Raw genomic sequence first — 22,984 nt, forward strand, 5'->3', positions numbered from 1 at the left:
GTTCAAAGATGTTTCAAACAAACAAGTTGAGAAGCTTCCGTTCACCGCCTTCCGTATGATGATCTCTACTGTCGAAGCTCGTCGTCACAGATTCCTCGGAATTCATGGAAGGAGTCGCCGGCCGCCGCTTCTCCTGGCGACGGTGATGAAGACTCATCCCGCCAAGCCCGGCCGCTACTCTCTTGCTATGAAATCCAGCCGTCAACGTCAGGTCAAGATCGCCGGACTGCTGCAACGATACGTCATCAATGTTCTTCCTCTTGGTGGAAGTGGTGAGAACCCCCGATCGCGTGTACGGATCATGTAGCAGCTGCTTCGGCTTGCGGGCGTACGCACAGACCACCTCGGCTTCCGAGGCCTCGTCAGATTCGGGAGTAGTTGTGGTGGTGGTGGTGAGGAAGGCATCCGCCATGGGGCGCAAGGTGCCGCCACGGAGGACAGTCTCCACGGCCGCCTGGCACACTTGCCAGTTGCCCGTCCCCAGCAGACCCACTGCTCCATTCACGGGATTCACGGTGCGCCCACATGCCTCGAACAGCAGAGACTGGAAGATTGCTGAACCCACAAACACAAGACAAGAAGCAGAGAAATTAAAACGAGTTTTAGAGGAAAACAAGAAAGAAGGATCGATGACAGAGGAGGATGGGAGATACAGGTAGAGAAGATAATAACAAACAAACATACCAGGTCTCTGGTTGTCGGGAACAGCGGAGATGAAAGACATGAGGCCGGCACGCCCGAAGAACTTAGCGACAAAGACGGTAGCGTGACCCTGAGCCTCAGGGCTCTCAATCCACTGCAGACAGGGACGGAGCATGCAAGACTCACTGCATCCTTTTCGAAGGACGCGGCAGCCATTGCAACTCATCTTCTACTTTCTCCCTTTTCTTTCTGGTTAATGTTTAGGTGGCACTGATATTAGCTCGTATGATGGATCCTTCACCCTTCAGGCCTTGCGCAGGAGAAGGTAGATAGGGGTTGCAGAATGATTGCTTGCTTCTATACAGAATTTCTTTTCCTTGGGAGAGAGAGAGAGAGAAGAGGAGAGGCTGAAAGAGGGTGGGAGAGGGTAGATTTATAAGTAAGTGGGGGAGTGGTGGGAAGTTAAGAAGAGGTGGGCAGACCTGATTCCTGAATACCTGACCCGTTCATTATCCATTGGGGTTAGGAGGAGGAGGCTAGGGATAATTAGGGGTTTGTTTGTTTGTTTGTTTGTTTGGTCTTTAGTTTCTATTGCAGAGAGTGAGTTGCGTCGGTGTTTGAGAACAATAGTGAGAGAGAGACGTTCCCAACTGTTTGGTTCCAAACTCATGGGCGCCAGCGGCTCCGTGTTTCCGCGACTGCATGTCCTTGAACCGTTGGATTCCTTGCGTGGATTGTTATCACTCTTCCTCCCCTTCTTTTCCTAAAGCTATATTCCTTTTTTTCTTTCTTTCTTTATTTCTTTCTCTCTTTTACCCTTATTTTATTAATTGATTTTTAAATCTAAAATTTTTACTTACTCGGGAGGGAATGAGGTATCGATACGTTGTTGTCTTGTACATTGGTATAAAACATGGTACCATGGATTGAGGTATTGATATCGGATTAATCGGATTGTATTGGTATTAAATACCTGATCGATTTTAGGTCGGATATTGGTAATGAATCAAGGTAAAATCATTTAAAAATAAAAATAAAAAAACCTTAACTTTTAATGAATAGTAAAGATAAAATTGATTGATCCAGGCCAATACAAATCAGTATTGACAAAGACCGATACCAATATCCCAATCCCAACACGATACCAGATAACATATTGGTTGATACCCAAAAAAAATAAAAATAAAAATAACATATCCGTCAAGAGAATGACATGGAAGACATGTACTTCATTTCCTCTATTAATTTAACTTCTTTATTTAATTGAGAGGGATTTCCAACATCCGATGAAAGATTCCATCTCAACCCAATGGGAGAACAAGAGGAGAAGCCATACATAGGGTGCTCCATATCAGGGAGGAGTACAGAGAATGGCATGGAGGACCAAAAGTGTTAGGAGAAGTGTTAAACACATGATACCATTGCCAATGTGGAAGGGAATCTGGATCTCCCACATCAAAGAAATAGAAACATAGGTAGATTTGGCAATGTGGACATCATTTTTCATTTTTTTATCCATCCACTGTGAGGGCTTTAGATGCGCACAGGAGGTTATCAGATGATATTTTGTAAAACATACCAAAACTCTATATTGGGTTTGTGAATCCTAGGAGGGTGTGTGGTGAGCCCTTCATCACATAGCACATAGTGAAGGAAAAAACACTTTCTTCTTTATTTTATGGCCGAAAGTTTCTTTCACGGCTAAGCATGTTTGCACTGTTGTATCCCCCCTCTCACAATAGGGGATCAAAATGTCCCAAACCCCCTATTTGATGCATCGTAATCCTTCCTCGCCTTATGTTATCGTGTATGAAAACCCTAAAACATCATTATAAAGATTTTTTCTTTTTTCATTTTAGAGTGTGTGTGCACAAGAACATCAACATTTATGGAATTTCTGATTGGGGGAGAGGGTTTCGATGATACTTTGCCACGCTCTAGTGTCTAGGCGCAGGAACAACACAACCAAATACCATTCTATTCCCTTATTTTTATAAAACTTTGTCCATTTGATCGATAGTTTCAAACTAATCGTAGCCATTCAAATAGAAAGACCTTCCCAGCCCTCTGGATGATCAAATAATAATAATACCAAAAAAAACCCTTTCAGTGTCAGTGACGTGGACTATTCACATGGTCTGCTTTCCACTTATCCAGATTGATGGGATAAGCATTATTTAAAACAACTACATCCGGTCGTTGATAAACATGACTTTTCTTTCTTGCAAATAATATTTTACTTCTTTATACAAAACTTTATCCATTCCCTCAATCCCTGGCCCACCAGCACTTTTATCTTCATTGCCTTTTTTTTTTTATAAAAAAAAAAAATTGGCTAATGTCTTTTAGTCTAGCAATTTAAGATTAGATGACATTGAAATTTTGTAGACATGGATCATCTCTCATATAGAGAGAAAAGGTAATATGGATGCAAATACAAGGGAGAATTAGGGTTATAAAACCTGATGGGTTTTACCAACATCAGGGTTTTTGGGAGCCTATCTTCCCCTAAAATCTATTAAAGTTTGTATTTCAGTTTTTGTCTAATGAGGTTTAATAAATATTTTTTTTACAGAGCGTTTGCAAACACAGTATCAGGTACCATATCAATTACTGTTGATACCGATAACAACATCTGTATGCATTGACTGGATAGGACCATATCGAGCCAGTTTGAGATCAAAAGGCATTAATTTTTTGCTGATACAATTGATCTGTATCGATATTTGTCTCTAGTGATATTGATACGTATTGATCGATTGACCAATATAATACCGATATACCTAAAACCCTAGGGGGAACTATTAGAATATACATAATTGATTTTGAACCTGGAATTTGGCATGTAGGCAATACAAGCTATTCCCTATGTAGACCATAAGAGTCTTCAGCTTTTAGATATTAGATTTGCAAATATTATTGTATCTAAACTTAAAAATACAATAAAAAAATCAAGGAAACTATTCTTTAATGTATCTTGCTTAAAGCTTTTAATTTGGACCTCGAAAGCAAGGAAACTATTCTTGATCGTCTTTGCTTTGACTACTTCATACTTCACTTGGACACACTCAAGGCTCACAATTATTGGTATCCAAACAAAATATAATGGTTTCTCCGGTTTTTTTTTTTTTTTTTTTTTTGGGGGGGTTGGGGGGTGGGGGTGTGGTTGTAGTCCACTAAGGGTTGAGGACATAAGCAATGGATGTAATACATTTTTTTTCTTTGATTAGAACTCCAATTATTCCAATTAAAAACCATGTAAAAGGACTACAAAGGACAAGAGCCTTTGAGAAATTTTATAGTTTTTTTTTGATAATTTGTATCTATTTGTAGGTAAATGCTTCTCTCCAAGGAACATGTAGGGCTGTAAATGGATTAGATTCGGCTTGAATAGTGCTATATCCGCATCCAATTAGCTATCGGATGGACTCAGATAGTGCTAACCAGATACAGACACGGATATGAATCAGATGTTTTATCCATTTACATGTAAATATAGCTTTTCGGATAGCTATAGCCTATCCGTATCTACATTCGTTTAGCTTTCGGATGGATTCGGATAGTGCTAAACGGATTCGGACACGGATACGAAAATGGATTTCGGCTATTCATTTACACCCCTAAGAACATGTATATATAAATAGTATGGGAAAAAGAATGTTGCATGGTTGAGTGGCCCCTACACCCAAATATAAGAGTGTGCAACATTATTACCTGTTCCCATAAAATAAGAAATCTCATTCGTGTTGATGCCCTTGTCCGGACTCTCATTGGTCCTCACACTAGTGCAAGAGCCATTCAACTAGGCAACAATCTCTTGCCCATGAAATATATACATAAGCATGCCTAATTTTGCCACTTGGAAGGTGATTCAACCATTTTGACTATTTGATAAGTACGTAGAAAAAGATTTTGATTGGTCACATGTAAAAATTTCACTCAAAATTTAAGCAAATACTCTTTTGTGTCATGTATGTGTATGAGCGACTATGAGTAGTCTAACAACTATTGTATCTTTATCAGATGTTTCAATGTTTTATTCATCACTTGGCAGACTCCATTTGACGTGATCTTGACCTTTGAGCAAGGTACCTTGGGATTTACCTATCCACAAAATTTTAGTTTTATCAAACATGACACGTGGCAGAAAAATAAGTGTGCTTATATTTGTAATATTATCCTTTTGTCAACTTGCCCATTAAAATGGGTAACCAACATAGTTTAAAAAACAATTGTAACTAATCTATCAATTTATAATTTGTGAGTAACTCAAAACCATCAAACCTTTGTAAATTCCAAGAACTTGACCACCTCACCTAACCACCCAAAAAGGAGAAGGGGACCAAAAAAAAAAACCAAAGAGAAAGAAAACCAACCATTCACTAAAGAAGATGTATTCTTATGCTTGTAAGCATTAGAATAAACTTGTTTGGTGTAGTAATTTCGTGTGGCTATTCAGATTGTTAGTTCATTGTAGTTTCTTTATGGTGTGACAAATCTAAATTTTGAGATTATTTGTTATTGAATTTAAACACCAAATTAAGGGGTATTAATTCCACCTAAGTATGCTTTTTTTTTTTTGGATACTAGAGCCCTAGTTGTTTGATGGAAAAAAAGTGGAGTGGAAATAAATGGGTGGGATAAGGTTTTCAATAAAATTCTAAAAATTAAAGTTGTTTGTTTGCATAGTGTGGTAAAATAATAAACAACATGCATTAAATGTTTTGTCTGGTTATGTAGTAAACCCTTTTCAAAACCCTGTTATATTTTATAGGTTTCGTGAAAAATGTGGAAATATAAATTATTATTTTATTATTTCACTTAAATATTTTCTATTGTTTTTTTTTTTTTCCGCAAAACTAAATAGGGCCTAACAGATAACTCAGTTATAAACTATAATGTTGGGTATGATCTAGCCATTACATCATCATGCAATCTAGTCTTAATCAAATCGAATTAAAGATTCATTAAAAGACCACTCAACTAAGCATGCATGATTATACATGACTATTTTGACATTGTCCATATGCATATAGCCAGACAACCACAATGAAAGTATTCACAATTATAATTTCATAGAAAGGGTAGAGAAAAACACAAGATTTGACAGGAAACTAACAACCATTATTGTGGCTTGAAGTTATATATAACATTATTGGAAATGTTTTACAATGGAAAATCTTGTTGTAATCATAATCCGTGAATAAAGTTATAATTTTACTCTTTTTTTTGGTCATTGTAGTATAACACACGCCTTTTTTCAATGACGGTAAAATTCTCTTGTTTCATATGTATACTTGAAAAGCTTTCAAGACAATGTCAATCAAATAATTAATAGAAGTTTACAGTTTCTCACACTATTTTGATTACTACCATATGCATCCAATTAAGATTGTCAATCAATTTGATTTTGGTTTTTCGATTCGATTTTGATTCAGTTCAAGAAACAACATATGAAAACCAAAATCGAATAAGAGCATGTGTTTCTAAACTAGAACCGAATCGACATGGTTCAATTTTAGTTGATTATTTATTCGATTTTGACGCGATTTATATTCTGTTTGGTCCCTATTTTAGGTATTTGGTAAAACTTTTTACATCTTTACAACTAAAGAATCCCTTGTTTGTTAGGATCATTAGTCACCAAACTTTTTTTCAAACATTAAAATGGAATAAAATTTATCATTCACATTAATTAAAATATTAAAAAAATAGAATTTATTCCATTTTTTATTCGATTCAAAAAATGGGTTATTAGGTTCAAACACTATCAACCCTAAAACTAAATTAAACAAAAAAAAAATCATATTTTGAAACCAAAACAGAACTAATTTATTTTAGGCCAAATGTTCTCTGTGCCGGGGGCGCAGGTTGTGCCTAGACACATGGGGTTGGGTGAAATGACCACCCTGCCCCCCTGAATGGCAGGCCCATGTGTCTGGGCGCAGGCTGCACTGCGACACAAAGAATATCACTCCCTGGTTTTTAAACGAAACTCAGATCACCCCCTGGTATTTGAAAAAACTCAAATCACCCCGTCTACAGTAACAGTGTTAGTCTACTGTTAGTTATTGGTGTGAAAGGATTATTTTACCTTTGAACTAAAATATTAGAATTAAATTTACAATACTACCCATCCTTCATTTTCAACATTGGTCAAGGATAATTTAGGGATTTAAATTTATTTAATTGGTTGACTTCATCACTTAACAATATAAAACTAACTATAGGGACTAATTTGTCATATTGGGGTCTAAATTAAGGGTGATTTGAATTTTTTTCAAAAATCAGGGGATGATCTGAGTTTCGTTTGAAAACCAAAAGATGACGTGTAATTTATCCTATTTTAAATGTCCAGTTTCAAGTTGACACCCTTACACCCAACATTAAATGTCTCTTCTAAATTGATCTACATAGCAAATGGGTGAAGAAGGGCTTTGAAGGTGTCTGTTGGTGACAAAGTCCAACCATAGATTTAAAAACTGAAGCAGACTAGTTTCTTTCTTTTTTTTTCCAAGTATTGATCTTTGGTTTTCATAATATGTCTCCACAAATTATCTCCACAGTGATGGTAACTTTATCCAGTGTGGATTTGATCATTTAAGGAAGATGAAGTGAGTGGGCCACACAGAGAAAGAAAGAAAGAGCTTAAAAAGATGGGTTTAAAAATGGATTTTCATATGGGGATGTCAGCCATCAGCTGTCCTTGTTGCCCATTTGATCTTTTCTATGATTTGAAAGGGATAAGAGAAGGAATATATATATATATATATATATATATATATTGCCAATCACAGAAGAAGTTAAAAACATTCTCAGGAATAATCAATAGCTCAAGGCCTTCTTTCTTTCTTTCTTTACTACTCAATTACTCAGAAGATTTATTATATTTTTGTGAGGGATAATAAGGTGAGATGTCTTTGTACGTTTGAAAGTACAGTCTGTAATGAATCAATTCTTGGAATCCAAACCCCTTTCATTATTATCCTTTCTTATCTTCTTCTACCATTGTTGACTCATGTATCCTCAATGGATTCTACTTCCAAATTTCAGAAGAAAAGAAAAAGGTAAAAGGGTTTTATAATTGGAAAAACTTTTTGTAATCAAAGGTTCGTTACAAGATTGTAACCTTTATCTTTTTTCTTTTTCTTTTTCTTTTTTTTTTTTTTTTAAATTTCTGTGAATCTCTTGTTTTATTCTTTAATGTAGGGGTAAAAATTAAATGATTTTGAATAAGACTTTGTATTAAATTTTGCATCAAATGATTTTCAATTTTTTGAAATTTTTTTTTTTTATATTCTTCGTTAAATTATATTAAATAATTTTAAAAAATAAAATAAGGGGTAAAAAAGTAAGATTATTATTCCTTTTACAATTTGGCAATTTGTTTGTCGTTTTATAATGTGATTCTGTGTTAGGTTTTCTTTTCTACAATATTTTATGGGAAAAAAATTCTCACAACATTATGGTGAAGATTTCTTTTCACACCCTCTCACATAATGAACCGTGGAATTCATACTGACTTTCTCTTTCCTCAAACAAAATGTGGGTCCTATGTTGAAAGATTTTGTCTCTTATGTTTTCATTGATGCAATTTTCCACTTGGGCATAATGGGCAATCTCTATCTACTTAATTTTAGGGGAAAAGTACTTTATCCGAGAGTGTGGCCTACGCCAACACTCTCATGAGTCTCTCTCCTCTTCATATAAAAAGACACTTTTGCCTTCTTATTTTGAGGAGGAGAGATATAGACACATGGGAGTGCTAGTGTAGGCCACACTCCCGGATAGAAAACTGCTTTCCTTAGTTTGAATTGACAATAGCTCCAAAAAATTTTAAAAAATAAAAAGAAAACTGTTTAATTTGCAAGCTAAATGGATCCATGGCTCCTAATGCATATCTGTCCTTTTGAAATTCAATCCAATCAAACTTTCTTTTGTCAAATGGATGAGTAATTTTATTTTTTTAAATCTTGTTTAATTTCAAAAAAAAAATTTGTTGAGGAGAAATTATAAGGGAAAAAGTTGGGCATGCAATCAGAAGGCCTAGTATGTGTCATCCTCTCTCCTCCCCCTTTGGAAAAAACCCCTTACCCTCTTGTGTCCAGTCCTATGATTGATGTAGAAATTTATCCTCTCAAGTGTGGCGCACTGTCCAGTACACCCCACTTATGAATCCAACTGTCCACCCAACACTTACAAAGACAAAAAGATATCATTGCCCATGTTTTTATGATTAGATTCCTAAATATGGTGCACTGGGCATTACACCGCATTTGAGAGGATGAAAATTCAATTAACCTATGTCGCTAATTTATCAAAAGTTGTCAGCATACCCAACCCTCTCTCCAATTATAATGAGACAACAAAAAGCATAACCATCCAATACAGGATTGGAGGGAGCATAAATTGTGGGTCCCACCTGCTTGTGTTATTCACAGTCACACCTACCAAAATAAATGCCATAGACAGATCCCATTTCTCTCAATCATTCTCGTGACATGGCATGTAGTAGAAACCTGTTTGCTATGTATGGCTCATTTTTGGTGTTATATTGGAAGGGATTCAAATATTTTCCTTGGAAAGAAAATATATATATATTTACAAAAAACCTCTATTTTCCCATAGATGGTTACAATTGAGTCAAGATAACCTCCCTGTACTGGTGTCCCCACTGAAGGAGGTGATTCCAACTCATTTTGTTTGATCTTACTCCATTTATAATGAATCCATATCAGCTTTCCGTATGTAAAGGCATCACATACGGTTTTGTAACAACACGTGTCCTTTTGTTTTCAAAAATGTCCCTCTATGCTGCTATTAAGAGTGTTTAGAGGAATATTTGTGGAAGAAAAAAGAAATGTGTCATTACAAAATTATATGTGAAGAATCATTTCTCTCCACGTACGTGGAGCTGTTCCAAACTCCATGAAATCAAGAAAATCAAGTGGTTCTTGTGATTTGATTGCCATACCACTCATGCTTGCAACTTAGAGTAAAATGTGTCAAGTGGGATATGATAGAATCCTCTATGCATTTTACTTTGGTACCTTTTAGATAATACTCACATTGGCCGTATTTATTCCTTGGGAAATAGAATGCTACTTGAGCGTGTGTGATGCGCTGTTCCTGCACCCAGACATAGGGGCAGGCAAAATGACCGTCATGCCCTAAATAATTCTATCTTTCCATGGGTGCAACGGTCATTTCTCCCACCCCTGTGTCTAAGTGTAAGGACAATGCACCACATACGCCCAGGCAGCATTTTTTCTCCCTTATTCCTATTATAAAAACACTCTATGAAAGGATGATCCTCCTTTCTTATCGCATTTCAACCTTTTCAAAAGAAGTTGGCTAAAGGATAATTGTTAAAGAGGTGAAAGATCTGCAATGTATGAAAATTAGTAACTAAGAAATAAATGTGTAGTTGAATGCTATGTGGACGGGTGATTTAGAAATTCTATCATTAGTCCTCCTTGCTAGAGTAGGCAAACGGCATATCATACAACGCAATTGCATGTAAGATTGTTATAGTTACTATTGCTTCATATAAAAAAAAAAAAAGGGAGAATGTTTTCTGTGCCGGGGGCCCAGGTTGTGTCCAGACACATGGGGGTAGGTGCAATGATCATACTGCCCCCTTGAGTGGCAGGCCTATGTGTCTGGGCGCAACCTGCGATGCACCATAGAGAACATGGGCCCATGTCCTTACCTTTCTTATCTCAGAATATAAATTCCCTCCCCCACTTCTCTATTTTTTTAGCAGAGTAGTCAACTAGTTATAGGGATATTGCTATTGATTTTTCGATACGTTGACCATAGCCAGGTAGAAGCAACCTAGGATGGGCATCAGAATTCCTTTTTTAAAGTAAAAATGGGGACCTAGTTCTCTAATTTATAGTAAAGTGAGAACCTCTTGAAAACTCTACCGAAAAACAAATCTTTTGAAAGGTATTTCAAATGATTAAGGGGAAATATCATCCCAAGTATACATAATATCAAATTCCAACCCTAAGTTTTGAATAATGATAATGCCCTCTCTTACTTGTGAAAGATTCTATCAATCATACCTTAAATGGCTAACGGTGTTAAAACAAGAGTTCAAAAGACAATATTACCATTTAATTGGTTAATCTCATACTTTTTGTTTTTTTTTTTCTTTTAGCACAGATCTCTTCTTCTTCCTCTCTGCATTTTTTCTTCTTCTTCTAGGGGTAAAAGACAAGAAAGGTAAAGGGTAAGAGAGACTGTTCATCTCCACCCCAAGTCGTTTGGTTAGATTTTTTCAGGAATTTGAGTGAGAGAGAGAGAGAGAGAGAGTAGAGGAGGGAGAGAGACAAATGAGCACTCACCCACTGACCCACCTCTTCCCTGTATGAGTGCCCTGTCCGCTGCATCTTCTCGGACGTCACTAAGAACCTAGAGCGAGCCCTAGCGTTGGTCTGCATGCAAGTGCAAGCACAATGGCCTCCTTCGCTGCATCGTCACAATCACCAAGCCCTTCAACCTGCGTCGTCCCTAGAATTTTGGCAAAACCCGTTTGATTTTGGGGTTCATTTCTTCGTTCTTTTTTATTGAACAAATCAAACACCAACATGCAGTTGTGCTTGGAAAGATGAACAATAAAGCCTGATTTTTCTACTTTCGTTTTTGTTCTTCAAGGTTCCAAATTATGAGTAATTTGGAATGGGTTTTGTTGGTTCGATTTTTTTTTCACTTTTGGATTCTTTGACTAGCGATTAAATTCATGGCTCTTGTTCCTATTGCAAACTCTGCTATGCATCTCATTCAATTTTTTCCCCTATTGCCTCATCGTTATGGTTTCCACCAATTTTGGAAATAGTTTTATGGGTTATTTTTTCATTTATCAGAGAAAATAATGGTAATTGGGTTTCTGCGATTGAAGTTTCAGATGGGTTTGAGGGATTTAGTTTCTGTTTCGCCACAGATTTACAATGCACATGGGATGCACAGGGACAGGATTGAGTTGGGTTTGTTGCGGTGGATGATGGCGGGACTGTGGTGATGTGCAGCAGTTGGGGTGAGGGGTTGGATGGCAGATCAAAAAAAAGTTCTTATGTTGTTGTTGCGAGGAGGGTTTGGTTGGTGGCAACCATGGCGGTGGAAGAGGATTAACGGCGGCAATGGTGGCGATGATAGTGGTGCTAGCGGAAGAGAAGAAGAAAAGCAAAGAGGAAGAAGAGGAAGTGGGGTTTTGGAGTTGAAGAGAGCAACATTGGAATAAAATTACATAAAGGTAATCTAGAAAAATTAGAAATATCCACGTCATCACTTAATGACGTTTTTTAACGATTAGGGGGTACAGTTGATAGAATCTTTTAAAAGTAAGGGAGGGCATTATTATTATTCAAAACTTGGGAATAAATTTGACATTATGGATACTTAGACTGAGGGGGGGTGATATTTCCTAAATGATTAATTACCATTACCCAAAACTTCTTTTCATTTTTCAAGAAAATTTTTTTTCCATCTCTTTCTCCCTGGATGATTCATGATCATAAATTACCCATTTTCCCTCCTCTCCCTCTCCTCTGGCAACACCCTTTTCGCGGCCGCATCTCCTTCCATCTACCCCAAACTTCTTTACTAATCTTCAGACACCCCTCTCTTGTTTTTTTTTTCGGTAAAATATAAGAAAACATTAATTCAATAAAGATACAATATCTCAGATAAGTTGACTTTTTACCATAGTCTTATAAGCCAACCTCTTAATTATACCAACAACGGCAACATCAGAAAATACAATAATACAACCCTTGGCAAAACCATTCCTAAAAAATAGTGAAATATTACTCCCATGGCCATTGTAGATTTTGGATACGACGGCATTATATCCTGCAAAATTTTTGAATCGATCTATATTTCAAAAGGGAGAATGTTCTCTGTGTCGCAGTGCAGTCTGTGTAGGGGGTAGGGTGATCATGACACCCACTCCTATGTGCTTGTACGCAGGCAGCACTGGGTCATAGAGAACAGCACCCCATTTCAAAAGTATCCATCCCATCGTGATGCCATTCCAAGTCCTAAAGGAGACCTCTAGCTTGTACAACAACTTTTTGTCCTGTTAGCCCAGCCCATCTCTATTAAAACAAAATGGTTAATTGAAACAAAATTCCATAAGCTTAACCTAAAATGCTCAAACCATTATTAGCCGTGCCTGCACATATAAATATAGAATAATTCAAGTTGGGCAAATTAGAAGTGTCAATTAAAGAATAAACATTCTCATCACAAGGCAATAAGGGAGGGAAGAGAGATAAAAGCAAATAAAAAATCCATCTAGTAACACATCAGACACCTCATTGATTATATCTTTCTCGACAAAATTCTCAAACATTACCATTGCAAAGTAAAATACATCTATCTATTCCGCACAATGGCCGATCTGCAAGTACACAAGATCCAAGTACCCTAAAGTCCCCAGCACACAATAATATCTAATCCAATGGACTATGGATAATTTCTAGAATTTCCAATTCATGAGCAAAGTTGCTGGTTTCCATCTGGAGTTTTCGCGAAGTTGACACCACAAGAAGAGATTAGCCCTTCCAATTTCAGACCGCCATTCTTTATTTTGCAGCTTTCCTCTTCTAAATGTTCCTTTGACGAATCTGAAATCATGGTATTAAATATCGGTATTGTTTCTGTGGACTGACCAATGTAACGATACTGATACAAAACCAATGGTGTCCATATCTATTGAGGGTAAAATGATACAAAATTTGATTTTTTATTTTTTTTTTAATTTCAAATTTGAGGGCAAAATGATCTGATCTTACCCAATACGGGTAATTCATATTAGTATCGACAGATAACGATACCATGATTTAAACCCATGATCTGAATTCCTGCAAAGCAGGGTACCAGATTGAAAAGGAGGAGAGGGATCAAGAGTAATTTGAAAATTTTATATTATGAGAAGAGAGAAATGAAATTGTATCTTTCTCTCTCTTTTGCACTTTGAAATGATTCTCCTACCCCTCCTATACCTCATCCTACGTTCTCATTGGTGTCATCTGCTAGTTTACCAATGTGCCTATCTCTCTCCCTTAAAAAATATAGAACAAAACAAGTAACAGTTGAAGGTATGGTTTTAAATCATTGAATCGACCGTGGTCAATATTGATTTTGATCAATCCAACAGCCGATTCCCACTCAAAACCCTAGAAATTTCCCTATTCTTGAATCTATGGATCGATTCTAGGGCTTAATCGATTCCAACCAATTGATACACTATATCTGTTCGAACGCACGCCTAACTTAGTTATGTTGGTGATCCTAGGCCTTTCTTGTACAGACATGGTTCTAAGTATCGGTATTGTATTGTTCATATTAGGTGACATGTATCGATTTTGCTAGTCATCGATACCAATATCAATAACACGGTACAAACAAAGGATAAAATGGTCAGAAAATTCAAGGGTAATTTTATCCAATACAGCCGATCCAGATCAATGCCAATCAATCATATCAATATCGTATCGGTTTTGCGGATTGCCGATACCGTGCACTAAAACCATGTGTACAGAACCCACCCTTAATCGTTATGCGCTTCTTGGTTTAGCCGAGTCTTGAAAGTGTAACCCAGAGAAGAAAAACAACCAGAAACAGATCCTATGATTGAGAGGGTGACCCTAAGACTCAACCATCATTCGGTTGCCAGAGGAGTAGAGGACCATAGCCAAGTTAGGATAAGAACAGGAGGAAGCAAAGATCATTCATTTCCTTATATCTGAAGAATGATGGGATCAGATACCTTAAATTTACCGACGTTACACTTTGGCGTGGCAGACAATGAAGACAGGACGTCTTGTCTTGTCATAGCCCCTTAATCAAAGCGTTCAACTTCAAGATAAGACTTCAAAACCTAACACGTCGCCCGGGCCACCCCCACACCCTCAAATGGAAGGAAGGAGAAGACGAAGAAAGAAACAAACGAAAAACACACTGCCAAGGCCTGCTTTCCCTCCCCCATATGAGGCTATGAGGCCATGAAACGTGTAAATTTGGATCAATGTGAAACTCGTTCTGTCCGAGAACGTGGCCCCTACGCGCAGGTCCAATGGGAGTGCAAACGTGAAGCACCAACATGGAAATCAAAAACACTAGTCAGGATCTGAAAGAGATATTGCTTCTGTGAAGATTTAAATGTAATTATTGTAAAGGACAAAGAACTCTGTCTGTGTCTGGGAGTGTAGTTATTGTGCCCAATTCTAGAGTTTAAAATTTGACCATGGATGAAATCCAATTCCAAGGTACAGGTACAGCTACCTTCAGAACGACCACCTCCTCCTGCACTGCACGAGGTGGGAAACATAATTACAGAAATATGTGGTGTACCCTAACAAACGTTCTAATAACTCTCTGGAATTTGGAATATTCAATGCATCAGATCAGTTATTGAGTCATGACTGAAGTTTTAGTAGTTCTTATCTTCACAGTAAGAAATAAATTTCATCCTGAAGGTTCGTTCACCTTCTATAATTGCTTCAAACATCATTTTCCAGTTGCGTATTAAAACTTCCAAAGTTCCTAATCGAATGTGACCCCACTTGTCACCATCTGAAATGAAATAATTGCATGGCTCTTTAATGGATCCAATTAACCTTCCCTTACCTCTTATCTTACCCTTCTTCCCTCTCAGACCAAGTTCCAGCAGGAAGGACTGAGCAGCAGGCCTTTTGCCTGGTTCAAGATGCCATATAAAGTAGGAATAGAGAGACAGTTCCTTCACAAACGGTGGCTACACAACATACCCTCCGTCGGGGAGGGGAGGGGGAGGGGTGGGTATCACACTTGCATACCCCCAGCAGACAGACTCTATACATGCCGATCTCTAAATTGTAAGTTGCCTTTATTTATTATTTACCAATAAAGAGGTTCCCTCTATTTATTTAACTATTCTTTATAGATTTTTTTTTTTTTTTTTTTTTTTTTTTTTTAATACTAACTACCTTTACCATCTAGTCATCTCACATGCAAAAGAATCTTGATTGATCGCCTCTTGCATACACAACAACCAAATTACCACCATTTAAGTTCGTTTATAACAAAAAATTTAAATAAAGTTTTCCCTCGAGGAATGGAAGAGAGCAAGCTTATCAAAGTTTCTTCTTTTCTAAGAGGTGAATTGAACAGTTGAATCACTAAACGCATATAAAATACGATAGGGATAGATTAGTAAGTTAGTTATTTAAAAAATTAATTAGGAAAGGAGTATATACTCAATCTATGTTCTAGAACAGCTAATATTTGTCCCCGATTCATTATCCCCTCCACCTTGCTGTCCGCTCCAATTCCTCGCATAGGAACAAAAATGACCACCCTACCCCTACCCGAACACACTACCCAAGGTGGGGTAGGGGGTAGGGTGATCATTTCCACTCCTATATGAGAAATTGGAGGAAATTGGAACAAACAACGAATTAGAGGTGATAATTATTGTTTGTCCCCCCCCCCCCACCCCACCCCAAAACCCTTCTCTTCTCTTCTCTTCTCTTCTCTTGAAGGGGAGGGGGCCCTATGAAACTGCTAATTAATGGACATATCATGGAGTGTTTGAAATATACTTCTGGACTTTTACATCTTTTATTTCATATCAGGATATATACCTATGTGAAATTCAGAAAGTTTATTTATTTCATTCTTTTCTCTTGGTGATTTCCCTAGAATTTTTCAATTTGAAGGTGGTCTGTTGGAGTTTCTTGTAGTCGTTAATATAATTTCAATACTTTGAAATGCCTTTCCATTATTGACGTCAACATCTAGCAGGGCAATACGCAAAAGAACTGTCCTTGCTGAATGTTTATATATACCTATAGTTGAGGCAACCAAACAACCCAAGGTGTTAGAGGAGCGCCTAGGCGCAAGGCACATGCCTAGGCATCACTTAGGCGTCCTAAGCAGGCAATTATATGATTATATGTAATATAATAATGATAATTTTATGGAAAAAGGTTCTTTGAGCTGATTAGGAGGAATGGAATCTCCTGTCCCCCACACCATCATCAGATTGATCATTGAGTCGGGGGAGAAAAGATTCTAACTCTTCAATCCATTAGGCATTAGCATTGCATCTCTCTCCACCACCGCTACACCCTCCAAATCTCCCTTCCTCTCTCTCCCTCACACTGCTCACCTTTGCAACCCACCCTTCGCATCTCTCTCCAACCCCGCTACACCCTCCGAATCTCCCTTCCTCTCTCTCTCCTCCACACTGCTCACCTCTGCAACCCACCCTTCGCATCCCTGCCCCCCCCCCCCCGGCTCTTCCATCTCTTCATCATGCTGATCATCCCTTCATCATCTTCGTCGTTTTCTACTTCCCTTTATACTGTCATCTTATTCCTTGGCGCTCCTTTAAAGCTCAACGTCTTCTTTTGCAACATAAGCAAGCATTTGACCCTCAAAGAGTGCCATATGGCCGAACAGGTTTTCCTTTTGAGGGAAGCTCTAACCACACGAGCACCTCCACTTCCACTTTGTGCAGTGCTTCTGGTGGCTCTAGCGATCAGCCACCACAGAGAAACTCTTTTGTTGCAGCGATTGCATAAAAATAGCTTCGGACAATGTCTTCTCTTGAAATGATACTTCAAGAAATTTCAACGGGTTGAATGCACCTTGCGATTTGTTGCAATTACCTCCATTAAAAGAGCAGGAGAACCTGGTTTCCTCCTCAGATACGAGGACTGTTTGGTTTCTTTAGGGCCTCTAACATGATCCCATGCGCACACTTGCACATCCTATGATTAGCATCTCGCTTGAACCTCTTCCCCCAGGTCACGTAGCGATTTATTTTCACTGCCAATAACACCAGTGTCCAACTCCACAATTTCATAATCACCAATAATAGCAGGTCTTGGGATGTCATCAGGGTCAGGCTGAGCAAGCTTCATATCACACTGTAAAATTGGGCCTTCTTGCGCATAACAGGCGAGTAGGAGCTTTTTTCATTGAGGATGACTTGTTAGATTACAGTTATGATTTTGTTGGAAACCAATTCCATCTGATCCCAATTTTTTTTTTTCTTTTGAAACACTTTGGTAGAGAAAGTGTTAAAGCATCGAGAGGTCTAAGAGGAGAATCCATGGGCTCAAGTTGTATTTGCATTGTCATTCCTCATCAAGCGAGAGTTTGGCAGAGAATAGAACATAGGCAGCGAGAGGAGAATTCATGAGAGAGAGAGAGAGAGAGCAGGGTAGATGGGTAAATGCAAGGGGCGGTGCCTCTTTGGGTTGCAGCAGCAAGGAGGAGAGAGTGAAAGAGGGTGTGAAATACGGAGGGTGCAGCAGTGGAGGAGAGGTAGAGATGCAATGGCAACGAATTGATCGGTTAGGATATTTTCTCTCCCATCCAAAGATCAATATGGTGCTGGTGCACGGGAGTGTGAAGAGTTTCCATTCCACCTGTCAACTCAGAGAACCCTTTCCCAAAATCATATAATTATGCTTCAATGCGACATAAAAACTATATCAATGCAATATGATATAATTATGCTAATAATATCTTAATATGAGAAAACCAACTAATAAACAAAACATATGATATAATATAAACATATTCATTAAAAAAAACAATAAATCAACGTAAACTCGGGAAGTGTCAACAACCCACGAAAGAGCTCGGATGCCTAGGAAACACCTTGACAACTATGGTATACATTAGTAGTCATGAAAGTAGTGCAACAAGTCAAGCGTCCACTTTCACCTATTGATGCCATCTGGTTATGACCATAGTTAGTAAGTTTGGAAACGGCATTAATATGGGAACGGATACGTATGGTAATCAAACGGATTATACGGCAATAATACTTTTCAAAAAATCAGGCGTAATAATACGCTACGATAATAATATAGTACGTGTATAATACGATTGTTCTGTAAAAATCTCGGAGCAAAAATGCGGGCATATATTCACTATGCAACAGACATGTACACCTAATAAACATAATAATAGCATTTACTGATGTGCCTAAATATATAGTTTGATTGGTTAACAAGCCTAGAGATTCATTACATTCTTTATTATAGGGCTTAGAATGACCAATCAAAAGGGATGATTGAAATGAATATTGCTTATATCCCTATTAAAGCAATAGAGATGTGTGAGAGAGAGAGAGGGAGTTGTTGGTTGGCAACCGATGACAAATGGAAGGATAGCTAAGGTCCCGTGTGAAAGGAAGGAAGCAATGTCTAAATGGGTATGAGGTAACATGAGATAGATGGTTATAAAAAAATAGTCCTTTTCTTCTTCTGAAGCTTAGAGAATAGAAGAGAAGAGAAGAGCATAAATTAAATCTTAAAAAACTAAATCAAAAGACAAAGGTTCTAAAAACTACGAGCTAATCAGGAAAATACCTTAAGGAATTGCCGCTGCAATCGCCAACTTGACGAACGCAAGAAGCACCGCTACAATCACCGATAGAACGCAAGAAGAAGAAGAAGAGACAGAGAGAAATGGAGAAGGGGAACTAGCCGTTGGAGAAGAGACGAGGGTTTGGTACGTGGTAGATTTTAGGCTTTTTTTTAATCTAGCGGTTAATATTAGAATTGGTTAACGGTTAAGATAGTTAAGATAGTTTTTATATATATATATATATATATATATATATATAAATAATTAATCTAGAAGTAAATCATCCGTTGTAGTCTAGTTGGTTAGGATACTCGGCTCTCACCTGAGAGACTCGGGTTCAAGTCCCGGCAACGGAAATTTTCTACTCTTTATTCACCAAAAATATATATATATATATATAATACGGAGTTTTTTTCATTCATACATTCTGATATGCGTATAATATGCGTATTTACTAACTATGGTTATGACTGCTAGTTCGTGACATGTATCTTCAATTCCCACCCTCCAGTAATTCACTGATGGCTCCTATTCCCAATACTGGTAATTGCCCTAGACCTGAGGAAGAAATCATGAGATTGGAAGTTACCCCATTCCACTCGTTGCCACCCACATATGCCCTCCAACAAGAGGTTACAGTTCGTGTAGGCTTCAGAATTCTGACATAGTATATTAGACTGGAGGTATGGTCACAGATGACAACGTAAAGGATGCAAGATAAAGATATCTATCTCCACTGCAAGTATGGATTTTATTTTCAAAAGCTACCCGCACCAATAAATGTTCAAAGTTGGCATGAATAGAAATTGATTTAAATCAATAAGCTTCTGAATGAGCAGCAAGAAACCAGATGGTGAAACAAGTTAGTAGTATGCTCTGAAGCCACAGAAAACCCACAGTATACTCAACCTTTCTTAACTTTCCTTGCCTATAGGTAGATGTCTACTGTGCTTTTGTGACAAGTATGACACCGAAAGCCGTAAGAGATCTTAAAAATCAGCATATGCACCCTTCGTCCTGCACCACAAAGGTGGATACAAGAAGGTGCATGACACTTAAGACCTAACTGGGGCAACCATTTCTCTAGACAATTTGTAAATCCCACTATGAGGAAAGGAACAAATCCATATCATAGTTCTACTCAAAACAAGGGCTTTCTGCATCTCTTGAAGGCCCTAAATTTGGCCTTTATGTTCCCAGCAACCTGAACATCAACACTGACACACAGAGACATACATATACACAAAACCACAGGCACGCATCTTAAAATATGTGTATATCATTTCCAAAGGAGTATCTCAATACTCATTGTCCATTTGAACCACTGCTCCATGGAGCAATTCAAGTATAGGATAAAGAGAGAATTTTAACCAAGCCGGTGTTTTTGGAGTCTAAATCTGCAACTTGGGTCATCTTCATGGTAATGAGAGGAGTCATGCAACAAAATTTGAAAGCAACGCTGGGGTGGTTTGTCGAGTGGATAACTGAATTTATTGAATGGAAAAAAAGGATAGGCAAGATCCTCCCAAAGAAGGTTCCAATATCAAGGATCAATCACAAATGCATCAGCACGACAAAAAATTATAATGGCACCCAATCTCAAGAGAATTGCATAAGACTAAAAAGGAAAAACAAACTCATAATAAATCTTAGGCATAACCATCCTCACTTGCCAAGGTCCCCAGTCAATATATTTTTTTTCTTTTAAATGAGACACCAGTCGTCTCATTAGCCAACCTCAGCTTCCATTAGAACAAAGAATTCATAAGGGAAGCAAAAAAACGAAATAATAGAAGGAAATCAACGGTCTCGATCTCTTCGAATTGTGTTTCCTCAATTGAAATCCTCTCTTGATTAACCTCTTCTCTTCTACCTTCATTTCTACCACTTCTGCGTTTTTTTCCCCTAAAGCTTCCATGGTTGATGCATTATTGTATAGATGTTTAGTATTGTCGGTAGTCTCTTGAAAAAACTTGATCAGAGATCAAGAGTCCATCCTCAAATCTCTTCATACATCTCTTTCCACGAAGAGTTCAAGCATAAGGTTTGAGATTAAAAAAAAATTATAATCAATCACCATTGGAAATTAAAAGTTTTGGCTCTGATACCAAACTAATACAGATCGATCAGATCTGACGGATCTAATTGGCTTGTGAGTAATGGGCCCACTAATGGAATCGAAGAGATCCTGCTGCAACTGCTAGATATGGGTCAGACCGATCTCAGATCTAATGGTCAGAAATAATAAAAAGAATAATCAGATCTAATGGTTAGATTTTAAGAGAATAAATATCAGATCTGAATAATTAATTTTTCAAAATAATAATCAGATATAAATAATCTAACTAATTGAATTTAGTCAAGTGGAAAAGAGAAGAGAGAAAGGGTGCTCGATGGGTTGTGAAGAGAGAATAATGAGGGGGAAAAAAGATATCTCTTTCCTAAAAAATAGGATCTAAAGTTTAAACAAACAGAGGAGAGAATAAATGCTACATATAGATTGAGCAATTTAAAGAGAGAAACCTTCCTATCATGGAGGGTAAGAGAAAACTCTTCAGCCATAAATGGCAACAATCAAATAAAATCAATTTATTCCATTCAAAAACATCATAAATCGTAGGGGGGGGGGGGGGATTGGTTATATATATATATATATATATATATATATATATATATATATAAACCAAAAAGCATTAATAGACTCCACTAAGGAGTCTTAACACTCTCTTACTCTAAATAACTAAAATTAATAAAACTCTTACTAACCTAAAATAACTAGCAGTAGGACTCATGGATAGCTAAAATAATTTACTACATTCGAACTTTAGACATAGGGAGTAGGGACACACAAATAAAATAATAATTTGCATACACCCCCCTTAAAACCCCATTTTTGGGCTTTATATTTCAACCCATTACAACATAAAACCCAAAAACTAGGCCCAACCCAAACTAATACTAAAACCTGGTCCAAATTTAAGGGCCTGGGTCATTAACTGGTTATCCTTAAATATGTGAACTAGAGCTTTAATATAGAGGACTAAAATGAGAAGGGGTCAAAAGAAAAGCAAATAAAGTAGATAAGAATTAAGGAGTATCCAATTCCTGCAACTTTGGGGAAGTTGCCTGTCCAAGTTTGACTTGGCATCTAAACAGTCCAGATCGGTTGGCACAACCCCCCCCCCCCCTTTTCCACATAAAGCATGACATAACCCAAGCTGGCACTTGTGAAAATGCAAGAAGATCTATTAGGAGTCCCCTAAGAAAGCCAAGTTTCATTTATCATCATTATCTATATGCGGACCTGGGATAGTGAAGAAACCAGAAGGATAAGATGAACTAATGATGGGAACTGTCCCAGCACAAAGAACCCTGGTGGCCTAACATAATGCTTTCAGTGGAACCTAGAGCTAGAATAAACCTTAATACTCAGTTGCACTCTTCATATAGAATATATGCTCATAAAAAAAATTGCATCATTGCTGAAAACCTAGAATTAAGAGCTAGCACAGCCACACTAGCGTTTTATATGAGTTGAATCATTCAGTTAACAGAATTAAGGACAGATTTAGACCAAATAAATATTGTAGGTGACGTGTCAGGTAAAGACTTGAGAGTCTTAGACTCTTAGTCCTGAAGTAACTACATCCCTGCAACAGTAGGAAGGCAGAAAATATGCACTGTTGGCATAAAGCCAAGGTACAATCCAGTTCTCTGATACTGAAAAAATCTGGAAAGCTGAAAAAAAACCTTTTCTTTTATGATTTTTAAGTTGTCTTTCTTAGTGCAAATCACTTTTGCATCAGTTAGATATTTCTCATGATGATCACCTTATCATGCTAGCTGTAGCAACATATTTACATCCTCCTGTCGATCCAACTCAACACATCAACTCAGTAAATTTCCAGCATATAAATTATAATTCAGGTAAGCATGCATCCACAGAATCAGTACTTAAACACCAATA

The 22,984-nt window shown here is 37.5% G+C and overlaps 1 protein-coding gene and 1 non-coding gene across 5 annotated transcripts; one reads left to right on the top strand and one right to left on the bottom strand.

Annotated features, from left to right (window-relative positions):
* On the bottom strand, positions 1-21,036 carry LOC122657622 (LOB domain-containing protein 37-like). Of its 4 annotated transcripts, XM_043852387.1 has the most exons (5): positions 21,032-21,036; positions 15,292-15,300; positions 1,433-1,449; positions 685-868; positions 1-555 (listed from the first exon to the last, which is right to left on the bottom strand). In XM_043852387.1, the coding sequence occupies exons 4-5, from the start codon at positions 866-868 to the stop codon at positions 14-16; spliced, it is 726 nt and encodes a 241-aa protein (XP_043708322.1). In that variant the 5' UTR covers positions 1,433-1,449; positions 15,292-15,300; positions 21,032-21,036; the 3' UTR covers positions 1-13. The 4 variants fall into 4 exon arrangements, with proteins under 4 accessions (XP_043708322.1, XP_043708319.1, XP_043708320.1 ...); XM_043852384.1 differs by lacking the exons at positions 15,292-15,300; positions 21,032-21,036 and adding an exon at positions 16,140-16,154; XM_043852385.1 differs by lacking the exons at positions 15,292-15,300; positions 21,032-21,036 and adding an exon at positions 16,140-16,153 and having other exon boundaries at positions 685-873; positions 1,442-1,449.
* TRNAE-CUC lies at positions 19,301-19,373 on the top strand. Its single transcript has one exon. It is a non-coding gene; the product is annotated as a tRNA-Glu (tRNA).
* Positions 21,037-22,984: the final 1,948 nt, after the last annotated feature.

Source organism: Telopea speciosissima, chromosome 4 (assembly GCF_018873765.1).
Source record: "Telopea speciosissima isolate NSW1024214 ecotype Mountain lineage chromosome 4, Tspe_v1, whole genome shotgun sequence".
NCBI lineage: Eukaryota > Viridiplantae > Streptophyta > Magnoliopsida > Proteales > Proteaceae > Telopea > Telopea speciosissima.

What these genes read in the sequence shown, in the direction of transcription:
- LOC122657622 (XM_043852387.1), bottom strand. Translation starts at nt 868, where the DNA reads ATGAGTTGCAATGGCTGCCGCGTCCTTCGAAAAGGATGCAGTGAGTCT. An exon ending in TCCCGACAACCAGAGACCTG is followed by an intron (nt 556 to 684) that starts GTATGTTTGTTT and finishes TTGTGGGTTCAG; the next exon opens with CAATCTTCCAGTCTCTGCTG.